The sequence below is a fragment of the Eutrigla gurnardus genome (genome assembly GCF_963514095.1).
Source record: "Eutrigla gurnardus genome assembly, chromosome: 6".
Taxonomy (NCBI): Eukaryota; Metazoa; Chordata; class Actinopteri; order Perciformes; family Triglidae; genus Eutrigla; species Eutrigla gurnardus.
The window spans coordinates 30887904-30911143 of NC_139920.1; the positions used below are offsets into that span (position 1 = coordinate 30887904).

General features: G+C 45.2%; 2 protein-coding genes across 2 annotated transcripts; one reads left to right on the forward strand and one right to left on the reverse strand.

Moving 5' to 3' along the window:
- Positions 1–3121: 3121 nt before the first annotated feature.
- Positions 3122–8818, forward strand: tmem161a (transmembrane protein 161A). The gene is made up of 11 exons (XM_084012549.1): positions 3122–3218; positions 4373–4476; positions 4554–4637; positions 4742–4833; positions 5028–5184; positions 5483–5698; positions 5792–5935; positions 6012–6125; positions 6226–6400; positions 6491–6587; positions 6869–8818. Exons 1-11 carry the CDS (start codon positions 3216–3218, stop codon positions 7171–7173), a joined length of 1491 nt encoding a protein of 496 aa, XP_083868675.1. The 5' UTR covers positions 3122–3215; the 3' UTR covers positions 7174–8818.
- A 1522-nt stretch (positions 8819–10340) lies between these two features.
- Positions 10341–23168, reverse strand: mef2b (myocyte enhancer factor 2b). The gene is made up of 9 exons (XM_084010817.1): positions 22978–23168; positions 19177–19248; positions 17192–17395; positions 16983–17111; positions 16614–16803; positions 15248–15396; positions 14294–14408; positions 13724–13835; positions 10341–12939 (listed from the first exon to the last, which is right to left on the reverse strand). Exons 2-9 carry the CDS (start codon positions 19228–19230, stop codon positions 12627–12629), a joined length of 1266 nt encoding a protein of 421 aa, XP_083866943.1. The 5' UTR covers positions 19231–19248; positions 22978–23168; the 3' UTR covers positions 10341–12626.
- Between the last annotated feature and the right edge of the window lie 72 nt (positions 23169–23240).

Here is a 23240-nt window from a genome sequence, read left to right on the forward strand (position 1 = left end):
ATACGCTGTAACTTTATATTATCGGGATAATCATAAATATCATCACATGACTGAATTGAAAAGGCTGTTTAGCACTTTTATGCAGAGACGTCGGAAAAAATCTGTTTTAAAAAAATGTCCAGGAATTACCAGAGAGAACAGACTCACAAAATATTATTTATTAATTTTAGAAATGTTTCCCTCATCATTTTGAACTAAAATGTGTTCTAGAGTTGTGTCTAGAGAAAGTGTGAATTTAAATGTTTCAAGTGTGTTTTCCTGACACTTTATGAGTGAGAGAGATTATCGGGATAATATATTTCTATTACTCTTGCCAAGATAATTGTTATATTCATATTGTCCCATGCCTTCATCGCCTCCTCTAAGTAGTATGCATCTTTACTACACGCAGCACTGCTGCCTTTACTGTCAATGTTTGAATGATGGTCAAGTGCATCCTTTCAGGGGAATTACACAAATACGTAGACTTGAAAATACAGTCCGCACTGAACCCACTGCTGCTTGTAAGTAGGGATAAATGAAAGCCACCTGGATAACCATGAAATATTGTTTTAATCAACCCCTCTTTCCTCCCATTTTGAGGAATGGGGGCCGTGCAGCAAGAAGACTGTGGAGAGAGATTTAGCATGTCCTTAGTACTTCCACGGTGCTGCTATTTACTAGCCTTCCAAACAAAGTGAACACTGTCAATCTAAGGCTATAGCAACAGAACCACTAGTAGTCAGGCTACTAATGAGGCCTAGACTTGTTCTATGTTGGAAAACACTCCAAATAACTAACCTGCATTCAACTCTCTTCAGTCAACACATTTAAACAAAGTCTTTCAAAACTTAGCATGAAATCTGATGGATGTCTCACAGGAAAGTGGAATTATTTTAACCTGACATGACAGCAGCCGTCCAGTCGCTGGTCCGGGTGTTTGCAGGTTACTGGTGTTTTCAACGCTCACAACACCGTGTAACTCAGAAACAACGGCGTGTAACTCGGAAACAATGCAGTGTAACTCAGAAACAACGGCGTGTAACTCGGAAACAACGGCGTGTAACTCAGAAACAACGCCGTGTAACTCAGAAACAACGGCGTGTAACTCAGAAACAACGCAGCGTAACTCAGAAACAACGCCGTGTAACTCAGAAACAACGCCGTGTAACTCAGAAACAACGCAATGTAACTCAGAAACAACGCAGCGTAACTCAGAAACAACACAGCGTAACTCAGAAACAACGCCGTGTAACTCGGAAACAACGCCGTGTAACTCAGAAACAACACAGTGTAACTCAGAAACAACGCAATGTAACTCAGAAACAACGCAGCGTAACTCAGAAACAACGCCGTGTAACTCAGAAACAACGCAATGTAACTCAGAAACAACGCAGCGTAACTCAGAAACAACACAGCGTAACTCAGAAACAACGCCGTGTAACTCAGAAACAACGCAGTGTAACTCAGAAACAACGCAGCGTAACTCAGAAACAACGCAATGTAACTCAGAAACAACGCCGTGTAACTCGGAAACAACGCCGTGTAACTCAGAAACAACGCCGTGTAACTCGGAAACAACGCAATGTAACTCAGAAACAACGCAATGTAACTCAGAAACAACGCAGCGTAACTCAGAAACAACGCCGTGTAACTCGGAAACAACGCAGTGTAACTCAGAAACAACGCAATGTAACTCAGAAACAACGCAGCGTAACTCAGAAACAACGGCGTGTAACTCAGAAACAACGCAGCGTAACTCAGAAACAACGCCGTGTAACTCAGAAACAACGCAATGTAACTCAGAAACAACGCCGTGTAACTCAGAAACAACGCAGTGTAACTCAGAAACAACGCTGTGTAACTCAGAAACAACGCCGTGTAACTCAGAAACAACGGCGTGTAACTCAGAAACAACGGCGTGTAACTCAGAAACAACGCTGTGTAACTCAGAAACAACGCTGTGTAACTCAGAAACAACGCTGTGTAACTCAGAAACAACGCAGTGTAACTCAGAAACAACGCCGTGTAACTCAGAAACAACGCAGTGTAACTCAGAAACAACGCAGTGTAACTCAGAAACAACGCCGTGTAACTCAGAAACAACGCTGTGTAACTCAGAAACAACGCAGTGTAACTCAGAAACAACGCTGTGTAACTCAGAAACAACGCCGTGTAACTCAGAAACAACGCTGTGTAACTCAGAAACAACGCAGTGTAACTCAGAAACAACGCCGTGTAACTCAGAAACAACGCTGTGTAACTCAGAAACAACGCAGTGTAACTCAGAAACAACGGCGTGTAACTCAGAAACAACGCAGTGTAACTCAGAAACAACGGCGTGTAACTCAGAAACAACGGCGTGTAACTCAGAAACAACGCAGTGTAACTCAGAAACAACGGCGTGTAACTCAGAAACAACGGCGTGTAACTCAGAAACAATGCAGTGTAACTCAGAAACAACGCAGTGTAACTCAGAAACAACGCCGTGTAACTCAGAAACAACGCCGTGTAACTCAGAAACACGAGTCGAGCGCAGTTGTGTGTGTGGAGAAATTACAAATCACTTCTTCTTCTTCTTCTTCTTCTTCTTTGGAGTTTAATGGCAGTCGGCATACTAAGTGTTGCATTTACTGCCATCTGCTGGACTTTACTTCTCTCGTTCCTCCTCTTCTACATTCTTTTAATTAATCCAGTTGATACTAGGTATCTCATTATGATTCTCCTCCCTTCCCTTGATTTTCCACATTCTATTATACTGTTAAAATTAATTTCCCTACCTTCTGCAACCCTCTATTCCTCCTCTCCCTCTCCCTTTCATATCCAGGACATGCCATCACCACATGTTCTACTGTTTCCCTCTCCCCACAGTTACACAGACCATTTGCATGCTTCCCTATTATATTAAGTGTGCTGTTCAGTTTAGTATGTCCTATTCTTAATCTGCTCATTATTACCTGTTCTGTTCTATTGTCTCCATAACATCCCATCTCTCCTACAGACTCCTTGTAATTTATATAAATGTCTCCCTTTTTCCTGGCTCTTCCAATACTGGAATTACAAATCGCTCCAATTCCCGAGGCTTTTGAGGAGGACCTGAAGGCAACGCGCGACTCCCAACTACATCCGGGACATCCGGCAGTGTCACGTGTCAGTGTTCAGCTGTTGCAGACCTGCATGTGGAGCGAAGCAGCAGCGAGTTCTGGTTCAGCCGCGGATTTCTTCCCAGACTAGAGATGGTAAGTCCGCTCACTGAAGCGCGCACGTCCCGCTCTCACCCACCGTGACGTAAGTTAGCATCTGAGCTAGTTCTGTTTGTGCTTGGTTACCTTTAGAGCTGGCGTGCTAAAGCTAGCTAGCGAGCTAACGTTTGCAGCAGCAGCAGCAGCAGCAGCAGCACTGACAGGTGGTGAAGTTTAGCTAAATTTAGCACTGTAGCCATGTGCTAACTTTCATTGACTTGGCAGCAGCTTTCAACACGGACTCACTACAGACAACGGGCCTGTCGGTGAACACCGACACCTGTCGGTGAAACCCGTCGGTGGACCCCGTCACCTGTCGGTGAAAGCTGTCGGTTTGACTGACCGTCACAGTTGCGTTCAGACTCTCGGCCCCCGCCTCCCTACAGACGCATGACGTGAACTGACGTCGTGTGTGTGTGTGTGTGTGTGTGTGTGTGTGTGTGTGTGTGTGTGTGTGTGTGTGTGTGTGTGTGTGTGTGTGTGTGTGTGTGTGTGTGTGTCTCTGTCTCTCTGTGTGTGTGTGTGTGTGTGTGTGTGTGTCTGTCTCTCTCTTTCTGTGTGTGTGTGTGTGTGTGTGTGTGTGTGTGTCTCTGTCTCTCTGTGTGTGTGTGTGTGTGTGTGTGTGTCTGTCTCTCTGTGTGTGTGTGTGTGTCTGTGTGTGTGTGTGTCTGTCTCTGTGTGTGTGTGTGTGTGTGTGTGTGTGTGTGTGTGTGTGTGTGTGTGTGTGTGTGTCTCTGTGTGTGTGTTTGTGTCTGTCTCTCTGTGTGTGTGTGTGTGTGTGTGTGTTTGTGTCTGTCTCTCTGTCTGTGTCTGTGTGTGTGTGTGTCTGTCTCTCTCTGTGTGTGTGTGTGTGTGTGTTTGTGTGTCTCTGTGTGTGTGTTTGTGTCTGTCTCTCTGTGTGTGTGTGTTTGTGTGTCTCTGTGTGTGTGTGTTTGTGTGTTTGTGTGTCTCTGTGTGTGTGTTTGTGTCTGTCTCTCTGTGTGTGTTTGTGTGTCTCTGTGTGTGTGTGTTTGTGTGTGTGTGTGTGTGTGTGTGTGTCTCTGTGTGTGTGTGTGTGTGTGTGTGTGTCTCTGTGTGTGTGTGTCTCTGTGTGTGTGTGTCTCTGTGTGTGTGTCTCTCTGTGTGTGTGTGTGTCTCTGTGTGTGTGACAGGCGCTGATGGGGGTCCAGCTGGTGGTCAGCCTGCTGGCGGCCAGCATCATGCAGAGGATGGCTCCACATTGCTCGTTTGCACGCTGGCTGATCTGCAGCGGCAGGTATTCCTCTAGTTTCATGACGCTACAGAGCAGCCATGCGCGTGCACTGCTACATCATCACGTGTCCTTCCTTCCAGCTTGTTCCGGTTCAAACACCCGTCAGAAGGAGAGCTGTGTGCCCTGGCTGGGAAGCAGATGCCCAAACAGACCCGGAGAGACAGGTGGGGGTGGGGGAGGGTCTGATTCTGGGAACAGCCTGGCCTTTGCCTCTCTCTTACTTCCTTGATGTTCTGTGTGTTAACATGGTGGTGTCTTGGTTCCCTAGGAGACAGAATGGGGACAGCAAGCCTCTCACTGTGCCCAAAGACATCGACCTTCACCTGGAGAAAGCTCCGGTCAACGCCATCGACGCGCTCGGTAAGTACACACTCCGTTATCTAGATCACAAGTACAAACGCTGCTCAAGCTCAGCTATCGACTCGCAGTGCATTTACTGTATTTACATTTTTTATAATCTTGAAAATGCATGGGGTCATAGATTACATTTGCAGTTAGAGGACACAGGAGTCTCCTGAGCCTGCTAATGTGCTTTAAATTGCTTCTTCTTCCAGTGCTGCGTTTCTTCTTGGAGTACCAGTGGCTGATAGATTTTGCAGTCTATGCAACGGGTGTCTTCCTGTTCACTGAGTGTTATTGCAGCATCGTGGATGCCAGCAAAGAGATCAATCTGGGAGCCATCTGGTGTGTCTTGACTGTTCTCTTCAGTCTGTATCCTTCAAGTGTGAAGTCACTTTTATGTGACAGATACATCTGTAAACATCAATTCATAAAGAAATTATTCTCCAGCTTTTTGTACAAACAATTAACAACAATGATGAAGCATCGACATTTCTAACATTGTGCCACCTTTAAAGGATGTATGCTGGTGGTAAACAGTTGTATTAAAAAGACTTGGTCAGTAGTCGGTAAACAGAAGATGCAGCAGCCTGTTGTATGGGGAGTCCTGGGCTGGATCAGTGTCATGGTTTCCTCTTTTGGTGGTTTGAAATTAACCCACAACCCTCAGAAAAACCCTCCACACCCTGATGAGCCACTACTTCCGCTCCGAAGAAGGCGGCGAGCGCTCGGTGTGCCTGGCCTTCGGCTTCCTGTCGCTGCTCGTGGCCATGCTGGTGCTGGTGGTCAGAGAGGACTACCTGGAGTTCGGCCTGGAGTCGGGCTTCTCCAGCCTCTTTGACAACTTGGAAGTCTTCGTCAAACAGCAGGGCTACGCTGACTGGTCGTAAGTGTCTCTCCCTGCAGGTCATAACTGAAATACTACTTTGGTGTACTGAAGGGTCGTGTTACATTAACAGTTATCTGCGATATCCCTCAGAATCCCAGTGACCAAGCTGACGGTGAAGCTCGGCCTGGCTGCTATCTGTGCTTACATCGGTGCTCTCCTGGCCTTCCCCGGCCTGCGACTGGCTCAGACTCATCTAGATGCCGTCCAGATGAACTCCGAACGACCCCTCATCCAGTGAGAACTGATGCGTCTCCATATCTCATCAGAAACAAGACATGAGCAGTATTAACGTCTCTAATGTCTCCTGCAGGATTCTGCTGCACATGAGTTTCCTGTCTCCAGTCGTCGTGTTGGTTCTATGGGTGAAACCCATTGCAAGAGACTTCCTGGCCAAGGCACCTATTGGGAAGACCTATGTCACATTGTGAGTGCCCATATGCTTATTCGATCCACTCCAGCTCATCTCATTGGTCCTCTAAATGGCACGTTAAATGTGTCTGACTGTCGTGGTGTCACGCTTGCAGAGTTCCCAGCGAAGCGTTTGACAGCATGCGCCTGTGGATCATCGTGGTGTTGTGTGTGCTGCGGCTGGGCGTCACTCGCTACCACCTGCAGGCTTACCTCAATCTGGCCCAGAAGTGGGTGGAGCAGATGAAGAAGGAGGCGGGACGTATCGCTGCTATCGACATTCAGAGGAAGGTCAGATATTTGAGCCTGTTTTACATTCAGAGGTTTTTACTGGGAGGTAGGAATGAACTGTTAACGGACAATAAGCGTGTTGTTTTTCAGGTCACTCGTATCTTTTGCTACCTGACTGTAATCACTCTCCAGTATCTGGTTCCCATTTTTCTCATCCTCTTCTCCACACTGGCACTCAAGGCCCTCGGTAAGTACAATCCCACCATCACGGCTCTGCATTTGGGCTGAAATCACATCTGATCTTTATATGTTTGCAATGTTTTCCCCCAAATATTCAAATGGAGATGTTTGTGAACAGTGTGACTATATTTACTAAGATGAATACTGTTCCTGTGATGTCACAGTGAGACATTTGGAGTAAATGTCAGGTGTTGGTGTCGCTGAAAGCTAACAGGAAGTGTGTTCTTTGAGGGCCTACTTTCTTACTGTTCCCTCCCACGGTGAGGTAAATATTGCCTGATCTTATAGGGGGCTTCTCCTGGGGCACCGGTGCAGAGCAGACCCCCGGGGTGACCCCGGCGCTGGTGATGCCCACAGCCGCACCCGTGCTGACGGCTGGTCTGGATGAAGACGAAGAGGGGATGGAGGATATGGAGGAGGACATCCAGGCCACGGTCGCACGCCTGTCGGACGCCTTCGCAGCGCTGCGGTCTGTCCTCACGCCGCTTTTCCTCCGAGGTTTCTTCGCCTTCTTGACTTGGTGGGTGGCCGCCTGCCAGGTCATCAGCTCTCTGTTCGGCATCTACTTCCACCAGTACCTCATGCAGAACTAACCAAGAGAAACGCTGTTCTACCTGCAATGCAGCCCTCTGCTGTCTGCAGGGTTTTCCAACAGCACAACAGCAGAAAGGGGACTTTTATTAACACACAGCGACTGACAGACTGCACCTCCACGGGCTGCAGCAAGTTTTCATCAAGGTTGGGTCAGGAGAGATGGGTGGACACTGACTTGTTGCAATATTGGCTTTTTTGACCTGCAGGGAGAACTGGGGGTCTGGACTGGAAAGCCACATCAACGTAGTCTGGCTCTCTTTGGGGCTTCCTGGCTTCACTGAGTCTCACAAAGCTGGTTCAGTTGACTCTGGGTTTACTGATCCACCTCCAGGTGCATGAAAGAGGCAATGCTTTTAATGACACGCATGTCAAAGAACCATTAGAGGATAACTTCATGTGACGCAGAGATACCCACAGAGAAATTCAGTTGTTGTGGTATCAAAAGGTGATATTCAGTAGAATCGCATCAGAAGCTTAAGAAATAAGAGTCATTTCCACATTTTCCAAGTATACCTTTTTAAATAAGTCTAATAATTAGGATTTTTTTTAAGTGTTTGGGATTTTCAACATGTTCAGTCGTCTAGAAAAGTGACATTTTGTTGTTTTTTTGTGTCACTGTGATCAAACTTACTAACGATCCGTTTAAAGCAGCAGGTTTTAATCTGATCCTGTGAAGTTAACCTTCTCTGCAGCAGCTTGGCCGTGCAGCATGGGTTACCGTGGCGATTTACCTTTCTGTTAAAAGCGAGCCAGCTTTGTGATGCCGTCTGATAAGGGCTCCGGCCCAAAGATGTCCAGCTAACCCACAAAAGTCTCTTCATGATCCAGACCTGATCATCTCCCAGCTGCTTCAGTGGAATGTTCTCCTGCAACTCTTCACATGTTTCGATGCCAGTGTTACCCTTGTTAGATGCTGCATTTAAGTGGTACCAGGGTAAGTATTAGTATTCCCTGTGTAGATGAGACCTTTTATTTTTGTGAGGGACTATTTGTCCCACTTAAGGAACCGATTCAAGAGTGCTAAATATCTTTTGTTGTCTTCTTTTGTTCTGCTGTATCGTTTGAATGCAAATGTGTAGTAAAGCTCAGATCCAGCAGATTAAATGCAACGCAGCTGAACGGAAGAGCTGTGGCTTTTATTTAAGGTTTCCTTCAGTATTCCTAAGTGCCTGGGAGCTCAGAAATCTCTTTTCTCCCTCATCACACCAACTTAGAACGAATAGACCGTGTTAACATTTCAGTTTTTGCTTTTTTAATTTTCAAACACTTCTCACTGGCAGCCGTTTTGGTTGCAGTGTCTTAATTAGCTCCAGCTTTTCAGTTGCTCTGCCAATTAGTCGTGTAAATGTGAGATTGATCAAAGCCTGGATTTTATTTATTTATTTATGATGCATTGCCTGAAATAACGTTTATTTAGAAATGATACAGATGCTGCAAATCTGTGCATTTTTGTGTTTTTTGTTGCAATGAACGATTTTGTTTTGTGTGTTTTTATTTAGATGGTAAATTTGAATTGAATGTTCTGAAATCATTATACTGTGAACGTCATATGAAAGTGTGTTTTTGAGGTTTTCTGAACGCATGGTGTGCAAACTTTTGGCTGTTTTTTGTTTGTGTCGCTCAATAAAACGTTTCTTATTTTCAGTCTGGTGTCAGCTTGATGTTGTTAGTTCTGCTTCACCCTTTGGGGCGTGGGAGATCCTGGCCATTAAAACATTTCCTATTTAGAAGTCGCCGCTCCAAATGACAAAAGATATCACGCATGACAATGGAGTGTCTCGCCGCTGTGCTGGGTCCTGACCTCTGACCCCCAGCCTCCTGAGAAGATCACTCTTTAATCACTGATAATTACGATGAACCCGACGCCCCTCAGAAGTCTGGGAAGAAATATTGTCTTGTGGAGGCTCAACGCGTCCACAGCGACTGGTGGTTTTCTGGAAATCCTCTCTGTGTGTCGGTTCAGCCCAAAACATTCAAACTGGATGGAGAAGCTTTGTCAGATCATGAAAACCTTCAGGTTCACGTGCTTATCATGTGACCGATTCATCAACCCCAACAATCCCAGAGTGAAGGCTCATGGGAAGGTGCCGTTAACAGTCTGACACATTATGGCTGCTTTAGATTAGATTAAAGGACATTTCTGTAACACTGTATATCATAATCACACATCATAAACACTTATATTGCATGATCTGAATTAACTTTGAAGCGCTCAAAGATATTCCTAATGCTCCTAATAAAAATATTATAAGGCATCTCATCACGACTCAAGGTATTGTTATGCTTTAAAATGATTCACTGACCTTTTATATTGAATGTTTTTTTCACTTATTATAATACATTCTAATATTGCATAATGATACTTATCCGTAGAAGTAATTATAAAATGCTTTATCATGTGTTTTGATTATCGTAGATTGGAACACATGAGGATGTTAATAATGCATTCCAGCCATAGGCGTCTATAGAGTGATACCTGAGCTCTGTGAGTTGTGGGTGAGGCTGCACAGCGGTGGAGCTGCAGTGTGACATGTGCGTCTAATGAACTGAAAGGTGGTTGACACATCTATATAATCACATTAATTATGTGCATCTGCGCTGCAGGCCCTCGGCCCCCTCAGTCTGAGCTGTGGACTGCAGCCATGGCTGTGGTTGCTGTAGAAACCAGGGTGTGTGTGCATGTGTGTGTGTGCAGGACCCAGACTGCCCTACAGACTGGGCTGGTCCAGTCCCAGGGGAGCAGACCAGACATGACCCCAGTGAGAGCCTCTTTTCATGGGGAGGAGGCCGACGGAGGTGGGCCCGGAGCTCCGCCGAGGTAGCAGCAGAAAAAAGGTTCCGGTGATCCGACTGTGAGACAACCAGCTGTGGAAATGAGCCTTTCTGTTGCCCAATGCATTTGATTTGAAGACATAAAGGTCTCCAGGGTTCTAAGTGGTCCATTCTTGTTGCCTTTGGTTTGGTGGCGGCGTGGCGAGCTGCCTGACAGGCCGGACACGATAATGAGGGAGTGTGCAGGTGAAGAAGACTAAATAAATGTACACATGAAAGGCATTTTTTCTGTCTTCAGATTGAATGTAAAAAAAAAACCCATTTCTTTAAAGAAAGAGAAAATGTCCTGCAAGGCAAGGCGAATGTACAAATCAAAGCATTTTTATTTATTTAAAAGGAATCACAACAAATAAAAATCTGTCTTTGTTCTGTTAGTGAAGCGTTCAGCAAACATATAAAAAAAACCAAAAACATCAGAATACTGAACATTTGGTTCTTCACGCTGATATTAATCCACATAACTGCATTAAAAAAGAGCTACTTCCACACTTGAACTGGATGTATTTGTCACGCGTCTTCAGGGTGAACCGCTGAAGTCATGTTAGATCATCATCACGAGAGTGAAGGCTGCTCTGCACTTTCACAGCAAGAATAAAAAAATGACCCCTTGTGGACAACAAGTGGAAAATAAGTCAAACCCAAAGTATATCTCGTAATTCGCAGAGCAAAAGTTGAATATGCAAAACTAAAACACACATAAATCCAGTGCACAAAATATACAGTGCAAAGTACATTGACATATATAATGAAAATCAAACTTTCCTAAATAAAAAAACTAATGTGTGGGATGTTTTTTATCCGATGAATATTTAAACTCAATAGAAGATATTGATATAAACGGCAGTAAAGCTCAATAATATCTCTAGTATACGATATGAGGAAGTCCCTCAGATGATATTAAATTAGACAAACACTAATGTCTTTGGCTGCTGCAGCATTTGATTGTAATGCAGAGGGACGTATTTAAAAACGTTGGTCTATAGTTGACATGGACTGCCATAACTTTATTGATTTATTGATGAACTAAAGCTTAGCTTTTCCACCATAACAGTCTTACAAACAATCCATTGTTTAAATTCCCATGGAAAACATCATCCAAGTCCCTGAGAGACGCTGACGGCCAGAATATTAAAAAAGTCCCGAGCTTCCTTCTCGTGAGGCTTCTCGGGTGAAGAAGAGGCCGTGCAGGACGTTTGATTCAAACACTGGAAAGATGAACTTGATTGATTCATGGATGAGTTATTGGTTGGTACGAGCTGATGTAAGCATGCGGCATATTTCGTTTTCCAGAAAATACCAAATATTGGATTTTGATATAAAAATAGGAAGAACGTTTATGTGTTGGGGGTAAATATTGTTGAATAGGTGCACAAAAGGAATTTTAAAGGCTCGGCTCATGTTTTATTACAAGTCTGTCTTAGTAGAACAACGCTCATGTCCAGGGATCCCTCACTCTTAAACCAATCTGTTCATACGAGACGTCAAACACATCAGGTGGGCTTCTTCTCCACATGACAGACTCTCCCTCCACATGGGCAGCTTCTGGGCCCTGGGCACCACCCAAACGGCCCCACACCTCCACCCAAACGGCCCCACACCTCCACCCGGAGGAGCAGGGCCGAGCTGGCCTTTCATTGGTTGTCTCTTTGTCATAGCTTCGTCTTGTTGTCGTTCCTGTTTGTCTGCGAATGTTTTGTGTTGGAGTCGTCGTTCTGTTGGTTTTTTTTGTCTCTTTGTGGTCGTTTCATCTCTTTAAGTCTCTTTGTGGTTGTTTTGTCTCATTTCATAGTCGTACATGAGTCCGTTTGTGGTCTCTTTGCAGCTCTCTGGAGTTGTTTTAGTCTATTTGTAGTCTTTTTGAGTCCCTTTTTATGTTGCTTTGTAGATATTTGTGGTAATTTCATCTCTTCTGTCTCTTTTTTTTATTTGATTCATAAAAACCTCCTTCAGTGTAAATATTGGCATGTAGTTTTGTTTTAAGACAGACAAGAAAAAACATAAAATCATCCTTTAAGTGGCCTATTCTTTGAAAAAGGTCACGGCTCCAGTGATGGGTGATGCTATATTTATGTGGGGATACAAACATGAAAGCTTATAAAACAAGAGGGGCATAAGGTGGACTGGACAAGATGTGAAGATCATTTTCCATCTGCTTTTCACTCCCAGACAGAAGCAGAAAGCCAAATGTGAAATTAGGCTTTGGAGAAACTGGGCTGGTCCCGACGTGCTGCTTCAACAAAGTCACGGGGAAAAAACTAAAAAGGAACACATCTCACATTGTATAATTTGATTCACATTATCTCCACACAGAAACACCTTAACCTAACAAACAAAAGCAAACGTCTGTATGCATCTGTCTCCTCGTGGGATAAATCAAGTGATGCAGAGAAAACATTTCTCCATCGCCCGAGAGAGACCAGCTCTGTGTGAGGAGACAAAGAGAGGCATTCCTCTCTGGGATGATGGGACTAATCCACCCCCCCATCTCACTACCTTCTACCTGTGTGTGTGTGTGTGCGTGTGTGTGTGTGTGTGTGTGTGTGTGTGTGTGTGTGTGAGGACTGCTTTGATGGAAGATAGCTGATTGAATGGGAGATTGGTGCTGGACTGCAGCAGCCAGCTATCTCTGCCACCCATCACTTATCTCCAGCTGCCTGAGTGGCTGCCCTCCTTCCTCCTCGTCCTGTGGGTAGCCGGCTTTGGAAAACTCCTTCGCCTCATTGGCCGGACCGGCTTCCGGAGGGCTTTGGCGAGCCGAATCGGGGTTGCTCATTGGAGAGTGCTGCCTGAGGTGGTGCAGGGGAGGGGAGGTGGGCGAGGACATGTGCTCCGGAGAGCTGCGCTCCAGTTTGATGCTGAGGTTGAGGGAAGGCAGATGGGGAGAGGTCGAGGAGCAGGATTGGGAGGGGAATGAGCACCCTCCGGTGGACATCCTGGGAACAGCAAGACAGAGGAAATGTGTGTCATTTCTGTGTTCATCAGGTGACATGACAACTTCATGGAGTCAAATACATTAAAAAGCTGTTTTGTTTGGATTGAACAATAACAAAAAGGACGCTTTTATACCTTCCATATAAAAACATAACAGCAAAAATAAAATATATTTCAATGTGTGATCCCATATTTTTGTTTAATCCAGCGGTAGTTTACGTAACACCGTGACTTTTCACACAATTTTCATATTTGATTTATGTATTTACGTATTTATGTATTTACGTATTTATGTATTTTCCTTAAGAAAAGAAAAGAAATTGAAGACAATGAGAGCATTGTTAATAATAATAACCTGCTCTAATTTTCTTTGTTTTTTTCTTTTAACTTTAATCTTTAATTACCATTCATTATTACCATTAAATATATATTTAAAAAAAAATTTAAATGTAATTTCTAACTTAATTTAAAAAATAATAATTGGATTTAATTGAACTTCTTTCTTTCATTTTTTCTTTGCTTTATTTCCTGTTAATTTATTCTGTTATTCATGTATCATGTCATGTATTTCTATGATATATTTCCTTTCCCCCTTGCTCTGTCTTATTGTTTATCACATTGTTTGGCCTCCTGTTGTCAGTGATGACTTCATGTTATTCTGAAGCCACATGCTGTATATGGCTGCCGCGGGCTGATTGCCATCACATTGAGAGATGTTTTGAGTTTGATGAAGACATTTCTCCCATATTTCACCCTCAGAGGAACCCTTCACATTCATAGTCTCACCCTGCGTTTGCATGAGGCCCGTGGGTCTCCGGCGGCGGCTGAGCTTGCTGCCAGGGGTTCACTGCACCTCGTTGGAGACTAACGGATTGATAAAAACCAGGTGGGTTGTACTCTGGGAAGAGATGGAAATAACAAGTGGACACAAAGATGGATTTTAATGAACCAGAATCGTGAATGATGGGTTAGATTATCTTATTTCAACATTATTAAGAAATACACTTGTTTGCTTTCTCGCTGAGAGTAAGATGAGAAGATCAATAATACTCTTATGTCTGCACTAGCCTTAGCTTAGCTTAGCTCGAAGGCTGGAAACAGATAAACAGGTAGCGTACACCGTTGGAGGTCAGAGCGCCCGGCCAGGAAATAGTGCTTCACAAAACCCCGGGTTAAACCACAACTTTAGTTTCCTTTGGACAGAGGCAGGCTAGATGATACTTCCTCTTTACAGCCTTTGTGCTAAGCTAAGCTAAGCTAATCAGCTGCTAACTTGTTTTTAAGGGACGGATATCAAACCTCTCATCTAACTCAGAAAGCAACCTCCACAGAATAGATGATGTCCAGCAGACGTACCAGAGGCTCCAGGAGAGGGAAGGCCGTAGCCTCCCAAACTGTGACCCAGCAGTCCTGCCTTGCTCATGGTGACCATGGAGCTGCTGCTGTGCAGACCCTGGTACAAGACCCCCCTCTGGTGGACAGGGAAAGACAACAGTCAAACCGAGAACCTCAAGTTTCTAGCACAGACTGGATATAAGAAGCGGACACGTTGGTTTGTGGAGGTTTTTGAAGCCTCGGGTTTCTTTGCGACCACATTCGGACTGCGGAGGGGCGACGTGTGATCTCACATCTGGCTTCTGGTGTAAAGCTGCTAACAAAGTTAGCGTCCATAATTCAAGGTAAACTTCACAGCTCAGTGTTGAAGTGGTCTTTGTAGCTAATAGCCTCCGTAGCCTGGTAGCGATGGTGACGCCCTGGTAGGGACGTGTCAATCACAAGGTAGCCCCGCCCCCTAAAGCATCCCCTGCTTCCTGGTCTGGTGGACTCTAAATGGACCATAATGTACTAAATGAACATCATGCTGGATTGAAGAAGACTTGAAACTAGAGATTGAGACCATAAACTCATGTTTACAATGTTTACTGAGATAATACATCAAGAGAGAAGTAGGACCATTTTCTCATAGACTTCTATACAACCAGAGAGGAGTCGCCCCCTGGTGGCCAGCAGAGAGAAGTAGGACCATTTTCTCATGGACTTCTATACAACCAGAGAGGAGTCGCCCCCTGGTGGCCAGCAGAGAGAAGTAGGACCATTTTCTCATAGACTTCTATACAACCAGAGAGGAGTCGCCCCCTGGTGGCCAGCAGAGAGAATAGCAAGTTCAAAGCACTTCAGCCTGGCTTCACGTTTCAGAACTGAAGGTTTCCACCTGGTTTAGTAGTAATTGAGTGATGTCATTGCATGCGTTAAATATGAACATCAGATCATGTTAGAAGAGACTCTCAGTGGATGCTGACGGCGACTTACAGCAGAGTTGTTGTTAGCACGCGTGGCCGCCATGCCCTGATTGGCTGCATCTCCCCGCAGGTTCTCGCCGCCCAGGTTCAGAGGAGGAGGGCTTTTCATGTCCAGAGCTCGATTCAGGTTGCCGTGGGAGAACACGGAGTAGCCGATACCTACCCAGCGGAAGAAAGGAGCAGGAAGCGAGAAGAGATGTGAGTTTGTTTCACTCAGAGATGGATGGTTTTTCTCTGTGATACATTCTTCACCTCGCTCTGTTTCTGTGAGCGTCATAAACAATTAACCTGGTCGTTCAGCTCGACTTTTCAACCTGTATCGGATCTTTACAGGACAATGGGGCAGCTTTCGTTGTTAAGTTCACATTAACATTTGTTCTATTTGTTCTATTTGTTCTATTTTTAGCTCTTACTTTATCAGCAATGATACGTTGTGGTTTCTTTGTTTCCTTCTTTTGACAAATGTACTTATTGTAAGTCGCTTTGGACAAAAGCGTCTGCTAAATGACCTAAATGTAAATGTAAAATGTAACATTTGTTATATATTTGTGTGTTGATAACCTGAGAGAATCCATTTGGAACTGATCGCCTAAATCAGTGTCAATTATTAGAAAAGCAGTGATAACACATATAAAAACACTAATGACATCATAGCATGGCCAAACAGTAAGCGACTGTGAAAGAGACATGACTGGCAGGTGTGATCCATTCTGTACAGAAACCACCGAGCTGGTTACAGCCGCTGTTAACACTGGTTGTGGGCCAGTTTCACAAAACACACACACACACACACACTTCCTGTGAGTTCACAGCCAGCTGCACAGAAGGTTGACAGTATGCATGGGAATCGTACACCACTATTTAGCGAGACCCCAGAAGTGCGTTTAATGGATTATCGCGCTAAATGTTCCGCATCTATTTTTAAGCAGAAAAATGTTCATCGCTCAACGTGGCAACAAATGGTAATATTCTGTGAAATATTGCCAATTTGTAAATGGACAGGCGTGAACTGCCAGTGTCTTTGAAAAAGCTATTTCCCATTCAGTGGAGAGTTTTTACGTTAATGCCAGCAATCATTTTCTCATAGTAAGAGTCACATTTTTCAAATGATGTGCATTTCATTTTGTAATGACACTCTTTTTTTCTATGTTTTTTAAATCAAACAGCTCTGCTATAAATGAGTATGAAGTACATTAAACGCATTGAAAATTGCATGATTTGGTTCACTTTTAAATTGCGCTCCTCGTTGTCGTAAAACGTGACATTTAACAGTATGCATCGATGCCTAATAATATTATTACATATAAGATATGTGTAGGTTCCTCTCAATAACATGGACTGTAGGATGTGCTCCCTTTGTCATACTGTCGGCTCACCTGAGTGCGGAGACATGAACGCGGTGTGTGCGTGCGGCGCCGCTGGGCTGGCCGAGCCGGGTCTGGAGCTCAGGGATTTAAATCCCGGTGGTCTGTGGGACACCATGCTGGATCCGGAGGCGTTGGGGAAGCCGTTCTCACAGCCTGCAGACACCAGGAACTGGGCCTCCGGTGAGAGCAGCGACGGAGCCTGATGAGTCAAACCACATCACAAACTCTCAGTTTGAATTCATTTCAAATGAGGAGAATCCACATTGAAACAACTTAAAGTCAGTGTGGCGTGTGTGTGTGTGTGTGTGTGTGTGTGTGTGTGTGTGTGTGTGTGTGTGTGTGCTGGATGCACAATAGCAGAAGTGTGCATGGACTGACATAGAAGCGCTGGCGAGCCACAGAGAGATCCATGCCCTCGCTGAGGGGATATTTGTCTGCAGCCACCTGCATGCTCTCCTCGCTGTCGAGCTCCGAGCCGTCGAGGCCGAGGCCTTTCCTGCGCAGCGTCTGAAACACAACAAAAGGTGGACGATGAGGCCACAATAACGAGGATTCAGGGGGGAAAGCCAACACACACTGCACTGCACCTCCAGGATGTCCGTGTTGGTGCGGCTCTCGTGCGGCTCGCTGTACTCGGTGTACTTGAGCAGCACTTTGTCCATGTCGGTGCTGGCGTACTGGAACAGGCGGTTGGTGCTGTTGAAGATGATGAGGGCGATCTCACAGTCACACAGCACGCTCAGCTCGTACGCCTTCTTCATCAGGCCAAACTTACGCTTGGTGAACGTCACCTAAAACCACACAGAGTTTCATTTTAAAACAGTTATTCACAAAAGGTTTGTAAATATAATATAACACATATATATATATACATTATATATAATGTATATTACTCTAATTGTATGGCAATTAAACCGAGTTGTTAAAAAGATTCTTTTCCCTTTTCTGCTTCATGTATTCTCATTATTCACTCCTGAATGTCGAAGACTACCTTTAAGATTGACATATCCCTCCAACTCATCAGCACCTGGCTGCAGTTAAACTGCTAGAGGCTGAGCTAAAAACATTACAATCTTTAAATGGAAAAGCAACAACAACAAAAAGAACATAAAAAACACAAATCCAAACTGATCGCTTGCAACTTCCAGCGTTGACAGGTAGATTTATACAGCAAGTTTGTCCCAGAATCCTTTGCAGATCTGTCGTCACACCTCAACACAGACACGGAGCAACAAACCAACAAACACTCCAAACATCAGACATGACAAACAAAATCCTATTTTCCAGAACAGTTCGATGTGTTTTCTTCTTCTTCTACACTGAGTCCTCGTGTGTGTGTGTGTGCGTGTGTGTGTGTGTGTGTGTGTGTGTGTGTGTGATGTGTTTTTTCACACATACTGATTAACATATTAATAGGTTATGAGCATGCTGTGAACATTTCTCCTCAGTAAAATAGATGTAACTTCCAGACGCATGTTGACATCAACTTTATTCTGTTTATATCATTTGCTTTATCGGATTAATCTTCCGTCAAACGGATAAAACGGATAGTTTTTTACTTAATCCCTCCACGTCGCTCTGTTAGAAAGCGTTTTGTTGGGTGTAAAAGAGCAGAGTGAACACCATTACTGACCTTTTGGCACTGAACAAAATCTCACTTTCATCTTTTAGATTTTCTGGAATGTAACGCTTTGAGCTCTCATGGTCCCCTTTGTTGCATTTAAAAGCCACTTAGCTCTGATTTGGCCCCTCAATATGCGAGTGAGAAAATGAAGCATGCACGCCGCAATTATTGTAAAATGTAGATATCCGGACAAATAATGGGATATTGTTTCCGACGCCTTGCAGTTAAATCCCTCCACACACATGAGCCCTGATGCTGTGTTCCCACTGTGTGTAAGTGTGTGTGTGTGTGTGTGTGTGTGTGTGTGTGTGTGTGTGTGTGTGTGTGTGTGTGTGCAATATATTACTGGACTCTCAGCTTGAACCAAACAGTATGTGACAAACTGCTGCTACATTCTCCCCAAAGTGTTCACAGCCCAAACAGGCCCAAACGTATGGTAATACTGTTTAAATCCTAGTTTGCATGCCAGTATTGTAGCAGCAGTGGTTCAGAAAACGTAGTGCTGTGATGTTGACTGTGATGAATGGATCAATGAGCGGAACACAGTTCTGCATTTGCATTAAAAAGCACACTTTTTAAACTCAGATTTTATGCATAGTGGTGTGTTCTCTGACAGCTTTCCTTGCTTCTTAGTTGATTAGTCATTGTTTATGCTTTTCACACCAGATGACGTCTATCCAAGAAACTTCTGAGCACATCTCTGGTAAACGCACGCTTTAAAGTGGGGCCTTTGCTAGATTCGCTCATTTTACACATCTGTCCATTAAATCAGCCAATCAATTAGTCAACAAAATCGTATGAGTGTTAGTCGACTTTCTTTGGGCGAGAATAGCCCTAAAAGTTCACGATACATATCATTCTGCTAATACACAGTCCTGGTTTACATGTAGACAGGAAAGCTATGGTAGATATATATATATATATATATACATATGAAATGCTGCCCACCTGTCTATTCCTCTGGTCCAAAATACGAGAAATTTGTATTTTCTTTCTTCCCATTTTTCTGCCGTCTGACACCTGTAAAATAAAATGATAGTTTGAGTTATTCACACTTCTGCAGCGAACATCAACAAATAAAGGTGATTTTTAAAACTCTCTGCCTCTATTTGAAATTGAAAAACGTAATGTTGAGTGACACACTGGAAGGCAGTGAACGAACCGCTTATTCTTGCGTCTGTGCATCTACATTTAACAGTACCAACAGGGCCGATACTCAACGGCGGTTCTCTTCTCATTCTGGTGGGAAAATGTCCTCCATTTGGTTGAAGTGACTCAAGTCCCGTCCCCCCTTGGTAAGGCAGGGCGTGTATTTTTACCACCATGAGGCGATGCGGTCTAAAGTTAGAGTGGCCCTTGCCGGGCCAGCAGTCCACACAGTCTGACACCCCCACAGTCTGGGTTACCCCTGGGCCAGCGGCTCAGCGCTCGGCTACACCGCCGGCCCCAAGAGACAGGGTTAAAAATACAGCCCATAGCTCCTTTTAAAGCTTCTGCAGGCACTCGCTAAAAACCAAACAGTGAAAGGAAAACGGTGTGTCTTTGAAAGATGGCTGAAGCTAAAAAAGCCACCCACTCCTCTCTCATGCACAGCCAGGTCAGAAAAAGAGAAAAAGCAAGCAGAAGGCAGCGACGAGGACGGATTGTGGTTCTTGAGAATGTCCAGTTTTGAAATGTGCACCCGCTTGTTTTCTCTTTTCTTTTTCTTTCTTTCGCTGGCCCTGCCGGCCCATATGCCGGACACTATAGAGGAATGTGATTATTCTCACTGACGTGCTTTACATTATGGGCTGACAGCCATGGGGTGACTTTGATGCAAACTTGTAAAACACTAAATCAAATGCGTACATAAATTTGCTGCATGGGTTATTTCCATTTTACACTCCGCTATCAGTCACACGACTACTGGAGTGGAGGTCTGACTCCTCCGGAGCCTACAGCACATTTCACTGGTTTTCCCCTTAATACTGGACATGTATTGGACCTTTCTATATTTAGTGCGCTGTCCCTCCTGATGGTGCCTGAGCGGATATGGCTCCTGTGTTCCCACGGCCCCTAAAGTGCCCGCTGTCCCTCAATGTAAGCTTGGCACACAGGCATCTGGGGCATTTTTCTGGAGGAATCCACCTCTTTGCCCTCATTATTACCTTATAAAGCTCTGTGATATCCACTGTGCCGAGCATGCGGCGGAGACAAGACACACCTCGACGCCGACAGCTGCAGATAAACCCGGCGTTGCTGTTCAGACATGCCGCTGGACAAACGGCCCCTTGCTCAGAAGTAAAGTATAGTGCAAAACCCAGAAGTGCTCAGTCTCCCCCCCTCCAGATGAAGCTGCTCTGTCACTCACAGCGGCGAGGCCATGTATCCTCATATCAAGGCACATTGATGGTGAAGAGAGGGAAGTGGGACATGTGTTCTAAACAGGGCAGAAAGATCTTTATCTCGGGGCTTTTACAGAAAGTTCCTCTCAGATACAGGCAAAGTATCACCGCGCCGCTAACACATGACTAGCTGGGTAAATATAGCAACACCTCCAGCCAAAGTCTTAGCTATACAAGTCTGTGTGGTTTAGGAGGTTTTGTTGAAGGGCCTATAGGCAGGAAAGGCCCGCGTCGGCTCATTCTGGACGCTTTCCCGCACGCCAACCTGCCCGGTCTGCAAATGCACCAGAACCGCTGCCCGTGACCTTTCATCTCTAAGGTCAAGTCCCGAACATGTCATCATTGAAAAAGACTATGATAAGATATGAAAGACACACTTGCTTCGTGTCCTGTAATAGTGCAGTAAGTGCAGACGTGCACGCCGGCCCCGCGGGGCTCAGGCTTCTGTGGGGAAGGTGCCGGCGTCCCCGAGGCGAGGCGTGGAAAGAAAACAGCAGCACAGTTCTGCTGCCTGACAGGCCTGCTCACCGGGGACCTCACTGGGACAACATGCATCAACACACCACATCAGTCCAAGAGCTGCAATCCATGCAGATGGATGCATTCATTTGAGTTTTGTCCTTTCTTGCTGCAGCGGACTGTACGCATGAATGAGAAGGGAAATAAGGAGGGTTCGTGGAGTATTGGGGGGTTCTGCTTCAGTGGTTTTCCTTCCATGAGTCATTTAGAGCACGGTGGCTTGATGATGTTTCAAAAAAGATGCTAAACACGTGTGAGCAAAGAAGCTAGACGTACTCGATCGTGGAAAAGCAGATTCCTGTAATCACACAAAGGACCATTTGCAGGAATGGCCGTTAAAAATGGGCGAAATACGATTTGGAGATTAAGCAAAAGGCTGAAGTGAAACCCTGCAACAATAATCCATTTAGATATCTCTACGGATGTTACTGTCTTCCAAAGTATTGATTTATATGCTGACATACTGGACTCTAAATGCAGCGCGGCGGCCGCGTGGACGGAGGCCGTTTGCTGTTCGAAGCCCTTTAGTCACTCCCGTGTTCATGACAGTTAAGAAGGTAGAAATGTGAAACCAGACCCAAAACTCGGAAACAAGAAACAATACAGAAATACTCCCAGAAGACAAGTTTTGAAAAGTTTGACGTTGAAACTGAGACATATTTCTTGAAGGTGTGTGTTCGGGTGAAGTAAGTTTACATGAAGGCATCACTTAACGAGGATAAATAAAGGCGTGTTATGTTCAGGGTCAGGCGGTTCATGCGGTTCCCCGGGCCTTCGCAGAGTAATGGTGAGGAAATATTTGTCTAATTTTAAACAGGAGTTAATTGAATTGCCTTGATATAGTCAGACACTGGGGCATGAGTATAATATTTAATCTCCATGAATAGAGGAGGGAAACGTTTTTCATAACTTTATTTTTTAAGTTCTCTTGGAAATAATAATAATAATAATCAAGAAGCTTTGAAGATGAGACACACCTTCATAACAACTGGCTGAAGGAAACTGCTTCTGTTCCTCTGAATGACACAAATTATGGAAAATAATAGATTGATAGAAAAATTATATCTTGAACACAAAACACCAATCCAGGTTTTGAACTCGGCAGGGAAACGATTTAAAAGGCAACAGGTTGCAGGGATGAGAGTCTGATGGGGGTCTGATGGGGGTCTGATAGGGGTCGGATGGGAGAGTCTGATGGGGGTCTGATGGTCTGATGGGGGAGTCTGACGGGAGAGTCTGATGGGGGAGATGGGGGAGTCTGATGGGGGAGATGGGGGAGTCTGATCGGGGAGATGGAGGAGTCTGATGGGGGAGATGGAGGAGTCTGATGGGGGAGATGGGGGAGTCTGATGGGAGAGATGGGTGAGTCTGATGGGAGAGTCTGATGGGGGAGATGGGGGAGTCTGATGGGGGAGATGGAGGAGTCTGATGGGGGAGATGGGAGAGTCTGATGGGTGAGTCTGATGGGGGAGATGGGAGAGTCTGATGGGTGAGTCTGATGGGGGAGATGGGAATGCGTCTACAGCCGAAGGACTCATTTGCAGGCGCGCCGTCCGACGCTAAAAATAAAAACTGTAAAAATACATAGCTTGAAAAAATGTTCGCGGATAATTAGGTCTAATAAATTGCTGACGTCATTCAAAATAGACCGTTTAAGAATAGCCCGTCTGTCCCCGAGTTGCCAAGCATCCCCGTCTAATTTAGCCCCCTCCTCTCACGCTGCGTTCAGGGACGCACGGCAACAGGTACGCACACGACCACGGCAGGACATATGGATCCACGTATGGAGAGTTCAACAACAGGGCGAGTAAAACTCCAATAAAGAGAAATCAATGAAACAACTCACCCGCTGTCTGTCTCCGTCCCTCCGACACCGACACCGAACAGAGAGGAAGCGAACCGGACCGTTGACGGGGAAGTGATGCGGAGATGTTCACCTGCAGCAGCGAGCAGCCTGGATGGCTGAATCCGGAGCGCCGCGCTCCAACAGCTGGCCGCCGCAGCCCGCCTCTCTCCGTGTCTACACCGCCTCCTCCGCCGCGCCATTGGACAGAGTCCTCCGCCTCCCGCCCGCCTTCAAACCAGCACTCCGGGCTGTCAGCGCGTTCT

Coding starts and splice junctions, on each gene's coding strand:
- tmem161a (XM_084012549.1), top strand. Junction 4,834..5,027: donor CAACGCCATCGACGCGCTCG/GTAAGTACACAC, acceptor TTCTTCTTCCAG/TGCTGCGTTTCTTCTTGGAG. Junction 6,588..6,868: donor ACTGGCACTCAAGGCCCTCG/GTAAGTACAATC, acceptor CTGATCTTATAG/GGGGCTTCTCCTGGGGCACC.
- mef2b (XM_084010817.1), bottom strand. CDS start 19,230: ATGGGAAGAAAGAAAATACAAATTTCTCGTATTTTGGACCAGAGGAAT. Junction 14,409..15,247: donor GTGCTAACAACAACTCTGCT/GTAAGTCGCCGT, acceptor CCTGTCCACCAG/AGGGGGGTCTTGTACCAGGG. Junction 12,940..13,723: donor GGGCCTCATGCAAACGCAGG/GTGAGACTATGA, acceptor TGCTGTTCCCAG/GATGTCCACCGGAGGGTGCT.